The sequence below is a fragment of the Eucyclogobius newberryi genome, unplaced genomic scaffold (assembly GCF_026437365.1).
Source record: "Eucyclogobius newberryi isolate DKJ021-1_F unplaced genomic scaffold, fEucNew1.0.hap1 SCAF_3, whole genome shotgun sequence".
Lineage (NCBI taxonomy): Eukaryota > Metazoa > Chordata > Actinopteri > Gobiiformes > Gobiidae > Eucyclogobius > Eucyclogobius newberryi.
In genome coordinates this window covers 19,453,515-19,474,411 of record NW_027315945.1, presented here as the reverse complement: position 1 = coordinate 19,474,411, position 20,897 = coordinate 19,453,515, and the positions used below count along the sequence as shown (strand labels likewise).

Sequence of the window (20,897 nt, the reverse complement as noted above, 5' to 3'; positions counted from 1 at the left end):
AACCAGGAAGAAACATTACAAACTTCACAAAAATAGTCAAAATGGAGAAAAATAGACAAAAGAAATCATAAATTATAAAATAGAATAATGTTCACTATGTTTTAACGAAATGTGTAGTTGAATCAGTCATATGTACTTTAAGGTCTTGGGATCACATGTTTGTGGCAAAAACAAAACAAAACATTTTTGTTACTTCAAATAAACATAGTTTTAGTTTAATATTCAATATTGTCGAAAGTAGGAGACACACACGTTTTCCTTGTGTATTATTTTAGTCTGAGAAGCAACAGAACTTAAATACAGACCTGAACGCATTGTTTTATCCTGCAGTATGACTGTACAAAACTAGAGCGCATATTCACACCAAACAAAGCCTGTCACTCCCCCTCTCACATTACGCATGCCGACGTATGAGTACAGTAGACAGTAGCGCACACACACATGCACACTGACCCAGTCCAAACCGGCAGCTCTCGGGCAGACAGGCAGCAGTGGCAGGCTCACGAGGCTGTAATGTGACCACCGAGACGACTCTTCTGATGGGATCAATATGAACACGACTGCGGGTCATCACGGTAACACCAGGACAGGATAAATATGGACTGGCTCATCGGGAAACAAGCCGCGCAGACTGACGGGTACAAACTCATTTAGATCTCTCATGTCTTCTCTCATCTTCCCGCACTAAACAGGCAGCAGAATTGCCATGCTCTGAATTCGTCTTGGGTTTGTGTAATTTGTGTTTGAGGCAGCTTCACTGACTAACTAACTAGGGAACTTCTTCTTCTTGAGTGTTTTCTTTCACTGAAGAGGCAGATGTCATGGTCTCAGTTGGCTGAAGACTGCTGCAATTTTAAACATGCCTGATTCCTCATTAAAGTTTGGCTTAGTTTGTAGACTTTGAATGACGCTTCTTTGCTAGGATTGTACTGTGCGGTTTCCCACTAGTGCGGTATCTCTGGTCGCATTTGTGGATTGTTGGAATTAAGTTATAGTTTAAAATTTGAGTCAACTTGTGCTCTGTGCTATAGTCCAGTGAATATGTTGGAATTTAGTCATGTGATTTGCTGAAGAACCAACATGAATTCTCTGGTAAACTAATGATCTTAAATCTTTGCATTAAATATATTTATTTTTAGCTTCAACCTCGGTGTGATTGTATTCAGTGAACAGCACAGCCATAAGATGTAAACAGAGATCACAAACCAATTGCAAACAAATGAACAGAAGCAAAATGTTTAAGTATCTGTACTATACTTTATTACATTTTACAGTAGAATTCTTTTTACTTGTACTTCACGACATTTGAGAGCAGCTATCGTTACTTTAAACTCTTTGAACAGGACTAAAAAGTACAAGTATTTGTGTTCTATTTTTAGACCTGCTGAAATGGCTGTGAGGTTGTTGTTGTTTTTTTAACCTCATGGGAAGCATCTATGAAGACATCTTGCCTACTTTTTTTTTAGTTCAAACCCAAGCTTTGAGCAAACAAAAACAGGCTGTATAGATACAAACTGACTGCTCCAGATGAACAGAACATTTGGTCAATTGTTTATCAAGATCACAATTCAATGTTTTAATAGTTTTCAAAGTGTGAATTTTTACTTTTCACTCTTAAAGTACATTTTAAAGGTGTACTTTAATATTTAAGAATTTCCGTGATACTTTTATTATGTACGGTATCTGTACTTTTACTTAACTAACAAAAGGAGTACTTCTGTCACCACTGATATTTGTATAACATTTATACATTTACAGCTTGGATATTTCTTTCAATATTGGTACAGTTTTCTGTATCTGGTATTTAATTGACATAGTCCTATTGTTTCAAAAGTTTGTGCTTTATGTGTCACGTGTCTCTTACTTCAAAACAGAAGCGAGAAATCTACTTTTTTTTTATATGATATTCATGATTTTTAAGGAAAAAGTCAGTACTTGATTGGGGACAGAATTATTAGTTGTATACACTATATTTAATCCCAGAAATATCAGTATAATTTATCAGCATTGCTTAGTCCTGGTCAAAAACAGACTAAATCCAATTAACACATTCTCTTTCACACAACTATTTAAAGCTGGCGAGGCTGATCATTTGTGTGAAGTTGTGATATTACGTTCTCAGTTTGAACTTGTCTCTGTTTATAAGTTTGTTTGCCATACAAAGGGGTGTTTGCATGATGTGTGGTACAACAAAGATAATATTATGCTTGTCTTGTTTGAAATAAATGACTTAAAATCATGTAAAATGGCATTGACAAATTACTACGGAAAGCCTTGTGTCGCTGTATTGTGTATAAGTGTTTCTTTTGTTAGTGACAGTTGTGTAGTGCAGCAATATGTGTGCCAGTATTATTATTTAAAGAGGACATAAAATAGGCCTATACTAGATTTTATTTTTTTAGCTTTACATTTTTTGAGGGCAACACAGTGTTTCTATGACAAAATGATTTATCAATTTGCCAGTGTCTTTGAACTACATCTGGTTGATATGAGATGCCCGAAAAGTATTTAATAAAACCATCAACCCTGCTTATAATGATTAAGATGAACCTGATACTGGGCACAAAAAGAAAACCAATAGATTTTTACACAAAGCATTTAACTGTTATGTTTAAGTTTGTCCATGTTTTAATTTTCACATATATTTATTTCTATGTTATATTACGTTGTCCTATCTGTTTATTATGTTTTCAATAATTGATATGTATCATTCAATGCGATGTTTTGTTGTTTGTATAATTTTCACATTTTTCATTTTGAGTTCCTTTTGCTCAGCTGTGCGCACCTTTTTCATTTTTGTTGTTTTAGGATCAAAGAAGAACCAAAACCTCAACCGGCTCAGTAAGTAGTCTACGTTACTCGGAGTGCACTAGGCTTTGACACTTCTTCTTCCTGCCAAATGGTGCTGTGTGCTTCATGTGGCTGCCTCCTCTTTGCCTTGAATCAAACTTTTAGATATGTCCCTATTGTCATGAAAAGCTCCTCAAAATTCATATTTTTAACACATGTTGAAGCTGAACCTATAATCATATGTGTATTTTTATCACATTAGATGTTTCTCTCTCTCTCTCGCATATTCCAGTTGTGAAATAATATATCTCACTGAATCCTGATTTATTTGTGTTTGACTCAAAATGATTAGTTTGTGTTCTTGACAAAACACCTCACATTGTACATACCTTGTGCTTCAGGGTATATACAAAAGGAATATCAAATTATATTAAAATTGAAATCTCAAATGAAATGGCAGATTTTCATGACATTACTGACAATGATTTGTTTTTGTAAGATTCTGGTAGTATTCCTTGTTAATGTTCCTATAGGCTTTTCATTTCACCCAGTGTGTTGCTCTGCTTGTGCGGCCACTTTCTGCCCCACAAATGAAACAAATCCACCAGGCATAAAACTGTAAAAGAAACAAATGTTATACTCTCCTTGTGACTCTGCCTAAGCTCTCATCCTTTTCACTGCTTTTTGCTTCTGTTCCTGTAGTATTAAACTTTATGTGTGTAAAGCATTTCAGTCTTCTCCCTGACACTGGTGAATTTCCTACAGTTCAGCGCTGTGCAGTGGCCCAATCTCTACCCTACTCTCTTTGCTCCTCCAGTTTTTGTGAATGCCCCTTTTTCTATAGATCTGTCCTAGAAACCGTTCCACACAACCCCTTTCTGTTTGCACATGGTGCATCAATACGTTGTTGAAGTCACATTTTGCTTATTTGAACAGGTGGTTTCCCTTTAGTGGAATCACTGAGCTGGTAAATAATGTTCTTCAGCCCCAGCAAAAGCCCCAAAATGACAAGGAGCCAGAGCAAGATGCGTAAGTAAAAGCACATACACAGTTCTACTGTTTGATCCCCTCAAAACAAAATAATATAGACTTGATCCTATCAAATAGAGACAAGCTGGTGCTACTACTTTTAACTTTTGGTAGAATGTTTTGTGCCATTTCTCAAAACTGTGTCAACAGTTGTGCTACTTAGAAGTTGTTGGCATTTCAGATTCTGGTTTGAATTTAGTTTGGTTCAGTGCAGAGCTGATCAGTGATTCATTCTACTTTAGACACTGCTTGAGCTGCTTGTTGTTAAATATATGTAAAACCACAGGTGATGGGTTAGGTAGTGTCTTAGAACAATCTGATGATACTGGACACAAAGCTTAGTGGTTAGAGCGTCCATCTGACAACCTGAAGGTTGGAGGTTCCATTCATGCTTGGACCAAGTTCTATCATTGTGTCTTCAGACAAGACACTTCACCCGGTATGACTTTTATGAATGTGGTGTGTGAGCGAGTGGTTGGTGGTAATTGGAGGAGCCAGATTGGCAGCCTTTTTTCTGTCAGTCTGCCCCTGGGCAGCTGTGGAGTAAAAGAATAACAACTACAGCGGAGCACTTTGAGAAGTTTTGTAAAGCGTAATACAAGTGCGAGGCATACTTCTTGTTACGTGGCTGCTGTTATGTTGTGTCTGTCATTTGTCCAAGCGTAGTCTCGAGTTACCTGTGTAGCTGTCTCGGTGCAACCCAGGGGTAAAGGGAGCTCCGATGTGGTGCCACAGGTTGGTACAATGATCAGCGTATGATTACTCGTCAGCAGTGTCACCTACATATGACCGGGTTTGACCCAATAAGTGAACCATGGGGAATGAGCACTGTCTACCATCTGCCAGCTGCTGCTACACAATCAGCACAATTTTGTGTGTGTGTGCAACTTGAAAATATAGTTTTTACTTATCTTATTTTATTTACTTTTTATAGACTTGATAAGGCAGCAAGATTAATCAAAAGAAAAATTGCAATTTGAATGGTGGCAAATAGCAAATCGCATTTCTTCACAGATTTCTTTTGTTCAGCAGTTCATATTTCATAGATGTCTTTCTCATTGGTTCATGTTTCTTGATGAATTGAAATGTCTGTGAAATTAATCTCTCTCTTAACCCATAATTGAAATGTAATCACAATCACAAGGTATTTTTCCTAAATAATTCAGCCATGCACTGCATCTATGTAGTGCTGTGTTTATTTTTTTTACCTTGCTGTACTGAACGATGAAAGAGTCATCGATGTACAGAAACAACACTGAGATAGTAATTATTTACAAAGGCACTGATCTTAACTCACAAGCCTGCACATCATTTTTTATTTCAGGTCAGGGGTAAATGCTTTTTCAAATGAATCTATATAACTCCTTCTACAATAAAACTAATTATTTGCTATTGTTTTAATAGTATATATTTGTTAAACACTAAAAGTTATTTTACATATGTGTATGTGTTCCACTAATTCCACAATGTTTAGAATGTAATTATTTTCCGATTTATACTTGAAGACATATCAGTAACCCCTTCCCGTTCTACTATTTACGCCATCATCTCTCGTTGTAAAAGATCAGAAGCCTGCCTTGTACAAAGTTGTATGCTTTGCTTGAACTTGGGAGACGTATCACACTGCTCATCTCTTGTCAGGCTCTCCCTCAGTAAATGAGATTTGATGGGAGCTGTTAAACAAGGCTACATGCTAATCTGTGCACAGTAAACACACAAAGGGCTGTCACAATTAGCCCTTAAATCCCTCAGAGGCCACAACAAGAGACCTGCCAACCGCACAATAACAGTGCTTTTGCACTGTTTTAGTCCAATGCATGCTAAGGCTTGGGAAAAATACTATATCAATACAAACACAAAAATAAATAAATAAATGTCATATAATTAAAGTGTTTTATAATAACTTTTTTTTTCTCTGTGGTTTGTTATAAGTTGATATTTGTAGATATTTTGTAGACAAATATATGTATGTATTTTGTTCAATATACTGACTGATATCATGAAAAAAATAAAATAAAAATCCCCTGAAAATGTTTTGCAAGTGATTGTACGGATCAAAATCCGTGTTCAGGTGCTGGCACATTTGGACACTAAATGCTTAAAATTGTGGCTAAAAGGAAGCACGATTAGCTCAAACACAGAGAGCTATGAGGTAAAAGGATAGCAGCTAGTCAATAATTCACAAGCACTAATGAATGTTGCAGGGGATATGTGGGACGAAACCAATTCTAATCGCCATATTATGAAGTCAGCCCAGTGTTTAGTTCCCTAGGTGACGCTCAGTTGACATGTGTCATACAAAATGCATGCGACTAGTCCTGGCTTTTTTCACTTCAAGTCTCTCTCTGGGCCAATTTGGAGTTAAGGAGCTGTACTGTATAAGATCAGGTGTAAAGTAACATGACGGGGCCATCTATAGGATGGAGGCGGTAACACATTACACATGCTAATCCTTTCAGGGTGTAAGCAGCTACTGTTAGTGACCAAAGCTTACAAATTAATACAATTACAACTTTGATGATATCACCTCAGCAATTTCATACGTACCCCCGTTTTGGGGAGAGGTATCTAAGAAGAGCAAGTATGAAGTGTCTGAGGTCATAAGTGTCTGCTTTTCCTTTCACCACACAGTGCACCAGGTTTTAAATGTTATAAAAGACAGGTGCTGTACTTTAAGGTTATGATTGACAAGGTGCTCTTATTTACATAATATTATTTTAGTACTTTTTAGGCTGTATACACGTTTTTTTAATAAACCGAAATATTTACTACTGTCCGTATATATTGTCCCTATTATGTAGGTAAATGTATGAACATTAACTAAGATCCCTTCTTGATCTGACAGTTTAACCAGTATTAAATCAAAGTTTACAACAAAGCTCTGACCCAAGCTTGGCACATCATTGCACTGTGTGTTTTGTATTGTTTAAGTAAGTTGCTTTTTGCAATTAGCATGTCTGAATTCAAATAAAATGTGTGGTTTATTTGTTCTTCTCCTGCCTGGATACTGTTTATATGTTACATTTCTAATCTCCTTTTTTTCTTTAACTTACAGGAAATTGCACCAGCAGTTTGAGTCCTATAAGGACCAGGTCAAGAAGATGGGTGAGGAGACAAAGCAGGAGCAGGACCAGAAAAGCGAAGCCCCAATTTGTGGGATCTGCCACAAAACTAAGTTTGCCGATGGCTGTGGCCACCTCTGTTCATATTGCCAAACTAAATTCTGTGCGCGGTGCGGAGGACGCGTGTCTCTGCGGTCAAATAAGGTAAAACAGCCCTTTTCTCTCCCACATACAGAAGCACAACATGCAAAGCTCCCTCACTGTTTGTTTTTTAAGATTCAAGGTTATAAAATGTGGCAATGAAAATAAAACACTTGAAATGAGCAAACAGTGTCAACTGTGGCAGCTAATGCTTTCAGTTATTAACACCAACTCTAGTCTGGCTCCTGCACATGTGCAACATCTGATTTACAGTGTTCTCAAGCACACGTTTACAATAACTGACAATTGCCTGATTTTACCACTGGAGGGACCTCTCCTTCCTTTTCTTGGGACGCTGATGGTTTATTCCTCCTTCCCAGTCACAGTATTTATACTGCTTACATTAAAATCATGCACTATTTTTAATTCTGACACACCCTTCACTGTACAGGATCACACAGACCTGCTAATGTTTTGATTGTCTCGTTCTCTCACTATTTTATTTTTGTCTCTTGTGTCCTATGCATTTCTGCTCACTCGGAATTGCAACAGGAGGACAAAGTGGTTAGCAAACACTTTTTCTGTGTTTTATAGGATATAGCGTGATATACTGTAGCCTTTTGTTTTGCATTGCTTTGATATGATGTGTGATGTATGGTCATAAACACATACAGCAGCCAACAGCAAACAAGTGTTTTCTAAACTGTCTGTGAGTCTCCGATGGACACATAAAAGCAAACAGAAAAACAAACTGCTCTTACGTTATCTTAAGACAAAGTCACCTTGAATGGTCAATGACAGGATTGTAGGACCGTATAGCACAATATTATAAAAAAAAAAAAGTATGTTTGGGGGTGTACAGGGGAGGGTGGCACAGGGTTGAGTTTTTACACAGTTATGGGTTAGCGGTTCGAACCTCCAGTTTATACTTAAGCTGCATACTTTTTTACTCACGTTAAAATACTTACCAGTACTATGTCACAATAAGTGCCTGTATATGTCAGAATATGGCAGTGGTTTTATATGGTGAAATAAGTCAAATCGTTAGTATTTTAGTTCAGTTAAAATGAGTTTAGCTTGGGTGTAAACTTGGCATACTGCAGCATGGATGAATGAGAATCTCCTTCATTATACCACTCACATGTATTGGATTTCTCAATGTTAAATAGTAACTCTACAGGGGTGCACATAGTAGCACCAGTGGACTTGATCCAAAAACACCAAATGCCGGGATAGTCCTGTGTGCCTCTGCTCCTCTCGAAGACCCCAATTATGCCTTCCTCTTTTGTGCCCATGTGGATAATAGCAGAGGATCAGTTTGCATGTAGTACAGATGGTGATGAGTACTACCAGTCTCTACCAGACCAGAACAAAAAACATCAAACAAAAGTGAGTGAGTGAGAGGGATAGTTGAACATTGTCTTTACATACATATTTCCTAAAAGGTGTTCCACATTGGCATTAAAATTATATATATCCATGGTGACAAACAGTACTGAAGTTGTTCTTGAGCAATGAAATAAATGCAATTTTTGTGTTTAATGCCATATTGTGGAACATATACATATTGTGGAACATTCCAAGCAGGAAGAAACCTCTGTCTGGAAATGTTTGAAGCGCCCCTTGAAACTTGAGAAAATGTTTCTGAGATGACTATTTTATATTTTTGTTTGCCACATATTTGAATCTTGTTCAAGGTTTGATAGAGTGGGCTTTGTTAGGAGGAGCATAACCTTTACTTTTATAAAAACCTATAAGTGACATTATTAGCCACGTTGATTATTCACTGGGGAAACCACTCAAACACATAATATCTTTTTGGCTATTAAAGGAATAGTCTGTAGCCTGTGCTTTTATGTTTTAAAAGAAACTACAATCACAACTAAACCTGTGTTGCCAGTGCCTTAACCTGCAGATAGAGAACACATTTGTGTCGGGAAAGGCAAATGGCGTATATGTACAGTATACGACAAATATGGACTATGGAAATGTATAGTCATATTTTAACTTGTACTATGCTTTTGTCAGTCATCCATGCTTCTTTTGGTTTAGAGTTTTGACCAGGCTCATTGGACAGACAGGCTTTGATTACTCCGTGACACCCACAATGAGCTACATTTTGGTGGTGGTTTTGAGAAAGCTTGTGTGTCAGTGAAAGAGGTGCTGCTGGTCAAATGTGCCCTTTTTCCATGCGTCTAATCTTTCTCTCTCACAGATGGTGACAGCAGTGGCGAGAGTGATCTTGTTCTGTGAAACGTCATTGAATATTAACCAGGCTCTATGTCTGGAGCAGCAAGCTTCGTGAGACAATGCTGGAATATGATATACTTTAGAGGCAGTAAGATTTAAACAGCCTCTGAAGATGTGGGGCCTGGTCTAATTGATGACTGATTGTTTGGTTTCATTTGATGCTTGTCAGTATAAATCAGTCTGCCCTATCAGAACAAGACAAACACCAGAGATATCATCAGTGCTCAGTGAGTGTGGGGAGAGTTGAGGCACAGTGTAACAACACCAAGAACATCATTATTTAAGGAGTACATTTTGTCCTGTATTTTCATGTAGTAACTGTCATTATATTACAATTACAATGGTAAAAGGAACATGTTCTGCTAAATCAACTTTGATGAGCTTTTAATCTTGTTGTAACTGTGTTTCCTCATCATTAGTGTACTCAAAGTTGAGGTTTTAATGATTCCTGCATGTTTGAGTATTGTAACTGAGGCTCGAGTTGTCAGAAAATGTCCGTTTCATATTCCCACATTCCTGTACTTAAGGTTTATTTGAAAAAATTAAAACATCAAATGATTTAGGATCCTAAAATGTAACATAACCGCATCTAAAAAAAAAATCTTAGTGCTAGGTACGTTTACGCAATAATGTCACATTAACGCATCAAGTGATCATTGTGATTAATCATTTTGTTGCACGTTAATGCAGGTCACATCTATCAGTCAATCAAAAAACCTGAATGGACAGATCGCGCTCCTGTCTACACGCCACACTCTCCTTTTCTTCTCTGCCTACCTCTCTCACCACGTCTGCTGGTGTCTATACTGTCTGAGGAAAAGATCGAACCCTGCTTACACACAGCGCTACAGAAAAGAGTCCAAGCCCCGTCCAAGACTTCAAACCGAGATAGCGAATGATCAGCTGCAGATGTTTTACTTTCCACAATGTTTACTAAGCAGTGAGCTGGTCTGAACCAGGGCTGAATCAGTACTAAACCAGGACTTTACCTATCTTGATAGAGAGCAAAAGAAGCAGCAGATTTTCAAGCACTGCATTTCTGTAGTGCTGTGTTTATTTTTTACATTGCTGTACTGAACAATGAAATAGTCATCAATGTACTGAACCAATCCTGAAATAGTAGTTATTTACAAAGGCACTGATCTTAACTCACAAGCCTGCAGACTTTTGATCTGAAAACTATGTTCAGCCTCAAAAGAACATTCCAATCCTAAAAAATACACTCAAAAGCCACATTCATTCATTCATTTTCTACTGCTTGTTCCCGTTAGGGGTCGCGGGTGACTGGAGCCTATCCCAGTGACTTTGGGCCTTAGGCAGGGTACATCCTGGACGATGGCCAACACGTCGCAGGGCCAACACAAAATGCCACAATACTGAATACATTCTATAACAAATGTAGGCCTACATTATTTGTTCTATAACAAATGTAGGCCAAAATAAAAAATATATTTACGGATCAATTAAAAATGTTAATCAATGACATAAATAATAATAAATGACAATCCGCTGCTTGTTACAGAGAAAAATCACTCTTTTTCTTATTAAGCGGTTTTAGATCGATATTGCCATCTATATTTTGTTCATAGTGATCTACAATGAACAAAATGTAAAATGAGGATCTACATGTTACAATTCAAGTACCTGGGAAAAAAAGCATAAAATTGCTCCTTAAAGGGCAGCTTCCAGGTGCACTAAGAGAGAGTCAGGGTTTCCGTCCCCAAAAACCTATAGCCTATATGTTATTTCATTCTCTATGGCTTGTTTTGACCGTAAACCGTGTTCCCTTTGAGACATTTCAGTTGGCGAATTCAAACTGGCTGTTACATCAAAGGCGATTTTTAAATTAGTCTCGTAATTGATTGGTTTGAGACCATGGCCATAATGTGTACTTTCCATGACAAGCGTGTTACTCTTGTGATGACAGCACAGACCGACTCTGAAGTAAGTGTCTTGAATCGTAAGTGATCTTGTTGTCGCGAAGCAGAGAGTCTGCCTCTCTCTCGCCCCCTCTTCCTGCGTGTGCTTCCCTCGCGCACCACCGGACTCCGGGAGGGAGTTGAGCTGGGACGCACACGTAACAAGCTTTCATCAACACTTCGATGAATTAACCCCGCTCTGCACCGGGGAAACGCAGCGATTTAACTGAGGCTGTGTGTGAATGTCTTATACGGCTGCCGTGACTCTCGGATTATTTGCGTTTATTTGATGGATCGGTCTTAATGTTGGACTGCGTTTAAGTTGCCCGTTGGACGAATAATGTGCTGATCCTGAGGCTGGACACGGCTGCTGATTCGGTGAGATTGGTGGTGTCTATGAGACCCCGCTGTAACCTTCAGCTCAGTGTGTGTCCGCTCAGAGAAGCCAGTCTGGAGCTGACCGTAGTGCTGAAGGTCGGAACACAGACTCGATGATGCCCCTCAACGTCATCATGGGTAAGCCGAGTGAAAGGACCTGAATGGGGATTTTAAGCAAGCCTGTTTTTTTGTTAATCATATTATAAAAAATATGTCCGTTTTAAACAATCTCCAAAAGCTAAAATATTTGCGTAAACGCTTTTGCTCCGTTTCGACTGGTGTGCACGCGCTCATCCGCGAGACACCAGTCATTTTTATGTCACACCACGAGGATTTTCCCTCATTCTCGTGCCTCTGAACTTCAAACACGGCACATGCATATTCATCAAGTCTATTATTATTGGTGCTGCGCGCTCTAAAATTAGAAGCTCATTAAAATGTAATTCTCCACGTGCAGCCAATGTTGCCGCATGTGAATGCGAATGTGGACGCTCCCTTTGGTGCTTAATTACTGCCCTTAAAATGTTGAATGGACCTGAAATTGTCTGTTTTGTTCTATGATTTGCAGTATAACGGTATGCCGTTTGCATGCCATCTGCGTGGGACATAACTTGACTCATTTCCTAATTAAAAGGTGTACTTGGACCTTGGACTAAAATCAAGACGTTCTCGGGAACACGCCTTTCAGTGAATGATATAAGTCTTTAATGAGTGGTTCACTTTACTTGATTTACTTGAAGAAGAGACAAGCAAGATGATACCAATGACAACTCGTTTTTGATACAGCAATACTGGAAAAAGCTAATTCTGAAAAAACAACTGGTGATGACTCATAGACGGTAAACCTCATATCACCTCTAATCTATAAACTCAAATAATAATTTATCATTACATAGGATATCGGATTAAAGTAAAACAAGAGGATCATGTCATATGCGTGGTAAAATAAAAATGGTTCTGATGCATCATGAGAGGAGTAATTGGTAAAATGTTTGTTATTTCTTTCAAGACTTTCCATTAGAAAACCGGGGCAGTTATAAGGATACTGCTGATTCACCCTGTGCCTATAATAGTGCTGTAGTGCTGAAGACTGGCCACAAGAGAGAGCCCAGTGATCTATATAGTACAGTGTAAGCTTCACTTGAGATATAAATATATAATGTAGTAATAATGGAAAGAATCAAGAGCATTAGTTAAGTGTGTGTGTGTGTGTATATATATACACACACACACACACACACACACACTGTACTTTCCATTTCCATCCTACTTCTCTTGCTTTATCAACAAAACATCCCTGTCTATCATTAGCCCCTTCTCCAGAACATCCAAAACTGCTATTCTCACCACTGTCATGTGCAACTATTCTTTCCAAAAATATACTTCAGTATGGCTGCCAGAATAATTGAAGATGCTCTGCTGAGAACTATTAGTGAAAGGAAATTATTTATTGATCCCATGGTGCTCTGTGTTTGTTTCCTTGAATTCAATGCGTTGGTAAACAGCCTACTGGGCATTAATAGCATATGTCTTCCTGGTATGTGCAGCGTGAAATAGTTGGTGGTTCAATGGCCATAAAGTGTCCTAAGACAGAGAGAAACTGTAATGCTCAAGGGCCACAGCCTTGGCCTGCACTGAGCCGTGAAGAGATGGGCTGCATGTGTAAATGACTGCGGCTAGTGTGGACACTACTCGACAATACTTGAGCTTATAGCTGCCTGACCTCTGTGTGCATACAGGCATGTTATGAATAATCATGGTGAGGATGTGAACTGCCCAGACACACAGAATGGATGCACCTTTGGTAGAAATATTACCTGTTGTCATAAGATCCCCACAGAGTAATGGAGACATTAATGAATAAATACAACTTTCCAGTATAGAGGTTTTGCAGATAACATCACAACATTTGGAATTTTGGCAGTGTGTGGCAAAATTGTGTGATGGGGTGTAAAATGTAAACCCCATCACACAATTTTGCCAATGCTGGTGAGTTATGAAATTTGCTTGTGTAATACCTCAAAACATAACTCAAATGTGGATAGGTTGCCACAGTTTGATAAGAATCTGCAAAATCTACAACACTGCTTAGTATTTAATTGACTGCTGATACCTAAAAAAAGAAAAGAACATAAACAGTCGTTGAAACCCATATAAACAATGAGAACACAGCAGGCTAGGAGCAAATTTATTATTTATACAGAGTTTGGAATCAAACACTAATAAATTAGTTGTACTTTAATCTGTGAGAAAATGAATTATTGTGGGGTAAGAAAAAGTGTCCTTTATCACCCCCTGTCGCCAACAAACAAATTCACTACTTCACTGTCAAACAAACAACAAAAACTTTAAACGGCAAAATGGAAATTGAACCAAAATTAGACAGAGACAGTAGCTCAATGGAATTGAGGCAAAAATAAACAATGCAACAAAAACAAAAGCAAAGATACACATTTTTATCAATTTTGCTCCTGACAAACGTACAAGCAGGTATATAGGAAATGATGTGTGGGCAATTAGCAGGCAGGTTGGCCTTGGTAGCTTGTGGGTCTGGGGCGATGGCTCATGGTTCAGTGAAAAGCTGTGAGTGTGATCCAGTTAAAGAGGCAGTCATGGCCCCCACTGGCTGTGCTCCTCTGGGACCGGTAAAGCACAATTTGTTGCCCCTGCGCCTCCATTGTGTGTCAGCACATTTATGGCCCATCTGTAACATTGATGGTCGCTCATAAAGGCCTCATGTGTCAATATCACACAGCCAAGTGCCTACTGTCTGTGCTCCAAGTGTTCACCACCTTTACACTGCATCTGAAGTCCTACTGGAATCAATCATTGCCAGCAGTCTCATATGCCGCCCTCCTTGTGTAGGAGGACATGTCAAAGCTAGATTCATGTGACTAGCCTTATCTACCCAATAGTTTTAGATAGAGTATTTTGTTACTTTTGCATGAACAATTACCATAAAGAATTTGTAGTAAGTGCACTTTTTTTTTGTAACTATATATCAATGCTTTTGGCTTCTCCTTTTTTGTGGTCACATAACTCTGCCAAAAGTGTGGAGTGCATTGTGATTGAAGTCTGAATGACACAACCCTTGCCCAGGACTGAAATGGAAAGTTGTTTAACAATGATGGAGGCTAATACTGAACTAAAGCCCTAAATACTGTGTATGTATATTCTATTCTAATATATATATATATATATATGTATATTTATGTATATGTATATGTATATGTATATGTATATGTATATGTATATATATATATATATATATATATATATATATATATATATATATATATATATATATATATATATATATGTGTGTGTGTGTGTGTGTGTATATATATGTGTGTATAGAATAGTCTATTAACCAGGAAGTAGCATATTGTGGCATTTTCTGTGGTGGGATCTGCTTGACTCAGTGAAAAACACAAGTACAGAATGGAGCAGATAGAGAGCGAGGCAGCATTGAGAGCCTGCTAATAACAGTAATGCACTGACTCAGCAGTGGGATGTGGGCTGCAGTGGCTGTTGGCTGCCCCGCCGCTGTCTGGCTGTCAATCACAAGGTTTCTTGGACGCACAACCAAGGCAACTGTGGTTTTCCTTTAGCTTTGGTACAGAAAAACATTATTTGAAGACATGTATGGTACATTTAGAATTAAGTTTTTATCGAGCCTGCGTAGGTGTGAGAAACGTCTTGATAAAAACATGTATTATTTGGTCATGGTCTGAACTTTCAAAATGAATGAATGCAAGCAAATTAAGTGAAAAATCAAATTAAAGATATAATGTACAATAAAGTGTTTTGACTCACAGATATATGATTGTTGTGTTACTTAAGGAAACGGCTGCTGCATGTGTCTGACATCTCATAGTCACTCACCCATGTGCACAGTACACTGTTGCTATGAAGTGAAAAAGAAGATCTTTTTGAAACCTATAATGTTTTGCTTACGGCTAAAAATGGTGGTTCAAAAGATTTCACCCAGCAACAGTATTTAATCATAAAAAGTCCAACTACAATTTAAGACTCACAATCACTGCTCATTTTAGAAGTTTTAAGATGAAATGTGTCTGTATGTCAAATTACTGAAATCATTTTCTTTTACTCCAGGTTATGTGGGTATGCAACTTGTGCCGAAAACAACAAGAAATCCTCACTAAATCAGGAGCGTGGTTCTACGGCTCGGGGCCTGTGTACGAGGGCGGACCACAAGGGAAGAAGGCAAAGCTACAAGACCCAGGAGCACCGGACAGAGGCAGACCTTATAGACAGGCGTCCCTGGACAACGGGACAGGACTGAGGTACCCGGGACCTGGTGACACACCCCACGACAGGTACGTCTAGCTGGCTATGCTATGAACTCTGCAGCACTTTTAGGAAGTGTTTATTCAATTTGGTTTCATACAAGAGAGCAGATACATGTAGTTGCATAATTGAAGCCAATCATGAATGCATCATTTTGTTGATTTGGGTTGATTGATGCCTATGGTTGCTATGTTAATTTGTGGACAGGGATTTTTGAAAAACCTTCATATACTGTGGCGACCATGGTGTAAATATTGCAACATATTTATGTTTCAGTTATGATATATTTACTTTATTCTTTCTCTTCGATTTTAATTTGGCTGTTGCATATCAACTGAAGATATTAACTTGTTACATGTTTTAAGACCATTATCTCCCATCGTCTGACTGTGTTTTGAGATGTCACCAGGGAGATTATAATGACATAATGGGATTAAACGTGAGATAATACAATGTTGTATTTGAAGGTGTCCATGAATGGTTCCCCTCTGCACAAGCATCCAACCAAATGTTATCAATCTTAAAGAATGTTAAAGTAAAAAAATATATATATATATATTTAGCCTAGTGCAGTCAAAAATAGAACGCCTGAGATAATAGTAAAGAAAGTCAAACCTACGCATTTCAATATGCAGTCGTTCCTTCAGGGCTTAAGTGAATGAACAGCCACACCAGCTGATTCATTTAAAAGCACTGGGTCATGTCATGAATGGCACATGACTTACAAGTTTAAAAAAAGTTTACTATAGTTAAAATTATGTCAACAGGTGATTCCTGGCCTTTTCTAGTCAATGTCAGTATTTTAAGATTTGCTTGTCCACATTCCCCTTCAATTCTTAAAAGGACAAAAGCTACGGTGCCCAGTCCTCAAAGAGCACCCATTCTTTCAACATTTTGATGTCTTTATAGTTTTACTGGACCCCCTGAGGCCCTTGCCTGCATTTTCTCTCTGTGTTTTAATGTTTGAATTAACGTTTGAATTTGTTTCTGGAGGAGGAAGGCTAGGAAAGTCGTGTATTTAAAAGGAGAACAGGAGAATAACTTGGGAAATCTATTTAAATTATCTTGGTCTCTGATGTGTCATTTAAAGTGAGAAATGCAGAGACAGCTGAAGTTTTAGCTCAGACTGATGAAACAACAATGATTAAACTGAATGTAATACATGAGTCAAGCTTTTTGTTTTTCCTGATGCTGTAGATCATCAAAACAAATCAATAAGCAAGTATACAAGACTTCTGTAAGTTTCACATCTGAATATGTGTTAGAGCACATGTTATAAGGTGTAAGGGCTTATGCATATTTGATCCCAAAAGTAAACTGTCTGAAGTCTGAGGGCAGGTTTGTATAGAAGAAGAAGAACAGTCTGTATCGAATCCTATGCTCTATCTGCTGCGGTGCGCGTCCTGAAGAGTGCTTGAGAGGATGGAGAGATATCGCACACAAATGCATATCAGTGGCGTATTGTGCTGTGCGTGTGCGCGCGCGCAGCCTCGTGTTTATGCCCGCGCTCTTCATAGAGTCTTCATAGAGTCTTCATAGAGTCTTCATAGAGGCTTCATAGAGGCTTCATAGAGGCTTCATAGAGGCTTCATAGAGGCTTCATAGAGGCTTCATAGAGTCTTCATAGGCGAAGGGAAATATGAGTAGAATGTGGGGCAGCGGCTGAAACGCCGGTAAGTGATGCTGCCGCTGCTTGCTGCTGCACGATAGGATGTTGCTCCACGTTTTGGCTCCTCCGGGCGTTTCTTCGCCTCGATCCCCAAACCCAAAAGAGATATCTGCGGTAACAAGAAGAGAAGCCTCGTTACCGGTGATGCCCGGTGTGTTTTGGTTCAAGTCGGCAGCATTATGACCGAAGGATCCCGCCCGAAATGCGACTCGTGTAAAGACACTTTTTTACCAAGACAAGCGGGAGAAATATGGAACTTGATTGGCATCCTTTTCGCTTTTAACGCTCCTTGGAGATAATAACGACACTGTGGAGATATATGTGTGGAGTGGGGCATCCGGGGAGACCACTTGCTTTGGGATGTATCCGTCGTGAATGGAAAAAGAGTGATCTTTTACTGAGGATAAAAGAAAACGGAGGAGGAAAATGCAGTTTGAGACATTGCGTCAGTTCTGTAGCTCGGTTTTATCACATTTCAACGGGGCTTTCGCGACACCTCAGAACATCTTGCAGACGGAGCTGTTCGAGCAGGCGCTGAGTAACATTGGGTGAGTGATTCCTTTGTAAAGAAATGCCCTGATTTATCAGGAAGGGTTTCCCCGTTGGTATGTCAAGCGAGTGCCGGGGGTGGGGGTTGTTGCGTTTATCGATCGATAGCTTGCCTGCGTAATAATAGCCCACACTATAGTAGTGTTTGTGCTGCAGAGAGACCACTGTGTTTCCGGACCGGCGGAGGTGGCGATCACCGCCGCTGCCGCGTTTGCTCTGCGCGTGCACGTTTGCACACATGTGAGGAAGAGGAGGGGGCTGCTAAACGGAACACTTTGGTTCACTGTGAGAGCTGGGATTGGGGAGATGTGCGTAGACCTGTCCGTAAGAGCGCGCGTGCGCATATCCCTCTGTGCACTGCTGCAGCTTGTGCTATTTTGCCTCTGCCGCTGCTGCTCTCTTCCTCCAGGAACACAAGTGAGCAATGAGCATCACCAGAGCAGGCACTTTACACAGAAGACATGGTGTAATAGGCTGCAGCAAAATGTGAGTTTACGCAGGACTCTGTTGTATCAGGTATATTTAGACTGTAGTGAAAGCATCTCCAACCTCCTCTGAACAAGCTTGCAGTGGTGACTCTCAGTGTTGGACTACATGATTGGTGAGACCATTCATGACTCCAGCAGAGCACTGTCCCCATGTCCCCATGTGGCAGGGCAGAGAACACACAGGCCTCTTTTCTGTCCCGTAGCAGACTCAGACCTGAGTCTCAGTCCATGCTTCTCTGTCTCCAGGGAGAGAGCATCCCCCTCTGTCCCCCACCCGATCGTCAGAAATAATTCACAGCATTACTGGGCTCTCTGCCACCTCACATTACATGGCCAGAACACTCAGTCACTGGAAGAGCTGGACTGACTTTGTGATCCACCCATCATTACACTTTACTTCCATTTTCCACCCCACCCCCTTTTCTAAAAGTATTTTAGCAGGGATCAGCACTGAAGAACTAAGCTATATATAGAAGCTATTCTTGCTCATTTGTATAGATCTGTTTGTGTGTAGCTTATTTCTCACAGGTTTTTTTCCAGCTCGGACCTATAGCTTGCTAATGGGCCATATTCTTTTAGATCCAGCTACCATGTATTATGCATGTGTGCGTTAGCAGAGGTCCTAATGGAGCTTTGGGTCTGTTCTTAGAAGGACTGAACGCTTTTGAATTGAGTGGTCACTACATTTTAACAGCGGCCATGCTGCCCCCTTTTATCACACACGTCACTCCACCTCAGCACAGACCCTTGAGCTACATCTGAAATATGTGATCGTCATCAGTTTTCAGCAGCATGGGCAAATTCTGTGGTTTATATCCTATGTATTGAAAGTGCTACATATAAATGCTAAGACCACACATTTTTATGGGTGGATATATAACTTCATTTTCAGTAGTTTGAGTTACATAGATAATATTTGCATGCATTATACTAAAAGGCCATGTCCATTAGCAGCTTGTTAGATTACCTGCATAGTAAATACATTTTTATGACATGACAAAAATATGTTTGCATTAAAGGAGGTATAAACCTTTGCTCACCAACTCAATAGTTGACAGTTTGAGCTCCACTATTGGTAATATTGTGTCATTGAGCAAGGCAATTATTTATGAATGCAGATATACAGGATATTATAACAGTTATTTGATTCGGACAAGATGAATGATAGGTATCTCCCATTTGGAAGCGCCATAAAATGTCATGATTTCACAGTTCAATCATTGGTAATCTGCCTTGAACCCACCCTGGCTGCTGCGACTCAGTGCCCTCTGCCCCAGGGTGCAATACCTGCTGTTAGCGGCGTTCTGCTGCTGTAATTAAGCCCACTCTTTATTGGTTTTGTCTTTACCAGGGGAGGTGTATGCCAGAAGAAAGAAGGAAGGCCCAGGATTATAGCATGGGCACCTTAGAGAGGCGCTATTATGATTGTACTCTGGAGAGGCGAGTGAAGGTTGCACAGAAAGATAAAGTGGAGAATTGGGTGATGGCTACATACACCTAAAATGCAGGAGGAGAGCAGAGATAGCAGTAGAGTCTGGATCGATATGCTTGAGTCCTCGCTGTTCCCCTCACCAAATCATATCTCAGCATCAGTTGGAGAGCAAGAGAGGAAACAAAAGGGAGAAAGAGAGACAGTGGAGGGTAGCTAGCACTGGGCCGTAGATAAGCATCTGGCTAATGTCCCTATAGCCCCTGGGCTGCTGATCTGCCAAAAAACCCAGTTTTATGTCCAGTTGCAGGAAGGCCCAAGACAGTCATCGCAGGTATATGTGATGTCGCTGGGTCAGCAGAGGTTGAACAAATACTCAATTTGTCTTTATTATTTTCCATTCATTGTTATATGCACTGAAATACAATAAACACCATGCCATCGCTTCAGGGCACACTGTATTGTGAGAGTCCAAGTTACCATTACCTGCTAACTAATACCTTGTTTTACATCAGCTTCTTACTAATTCTATTTTATTTATTAGTCTGCCACAGGGCAGAAAGAGCTGTCAGAAGAAACCAATCCTGGCTTGGTTCTGGTTTAAGTCCAGTTTAGCTCTAATGATACACATTTGATTTGACTGGGACTAAACCCAGAACTAAACCTGGACTAGACTAAAACAGTCTAGTCAAGGTTTAGTTCTGGGTTTAATCCCAGATTAGTCCCATGCAATTTTGATGTGTTGTTTGTGCAAATGTAATGCACCCTATAATTTATATAATTTATATTTCACAGTTTCAGTTGTATTTGTATTACTTATCTTTTAAGTTCCACTTCTGATAATATTTATGTTATAGTGTAAAAGTTAACCGACTGGTTATT

General features: G+C 39.4%; 1 protein-coding gene across 16 annotated transcripts in view; it reads left to right on the top strand.

Annotated features, from left to right (window-relative positions):
• rims2a (regulating synaptic membrane exocytosis 2a) overlaps positions 1-20,897 on the top strand; it is a 103,714-nt gene that overhangs the window by 16,030 nt on the left and 66,787 nt on the right. For 3 of the 16 annotated variants that reach the window (XM_072460502.1, XM_072460519.1, XM_072460520.1), the window contains exons 3-7: positions 2,809-2,841; positions 3,727-3,819; positions 6,875-7,085; positions 7,575-7,586; positions 15,686-15,909. In XM_072460502.1, the coding sequence (XP_072316603.1) occupies positions 2,809-2,841; positions 3,727-3,819; positions 6,875-7,085; positions 7,575-7,586; positions 15,686-15,909 (573 nt within the window). Of the gene's footprint in view, positions 1-2,808; positions 2,842-3,726; positions 3,820-6,874; positions 7,086-7,574; positions 7,587-11,371; positions 11,708-15,685; positions 15,910-17,582; positions 18,098-20,897 lie in introns of those variants that run through there. The other 13 variants (XM_072460513.1, XM_072460512.1, XM_072460511.1 and 10 more) reach the window with 11 other exon arrangements.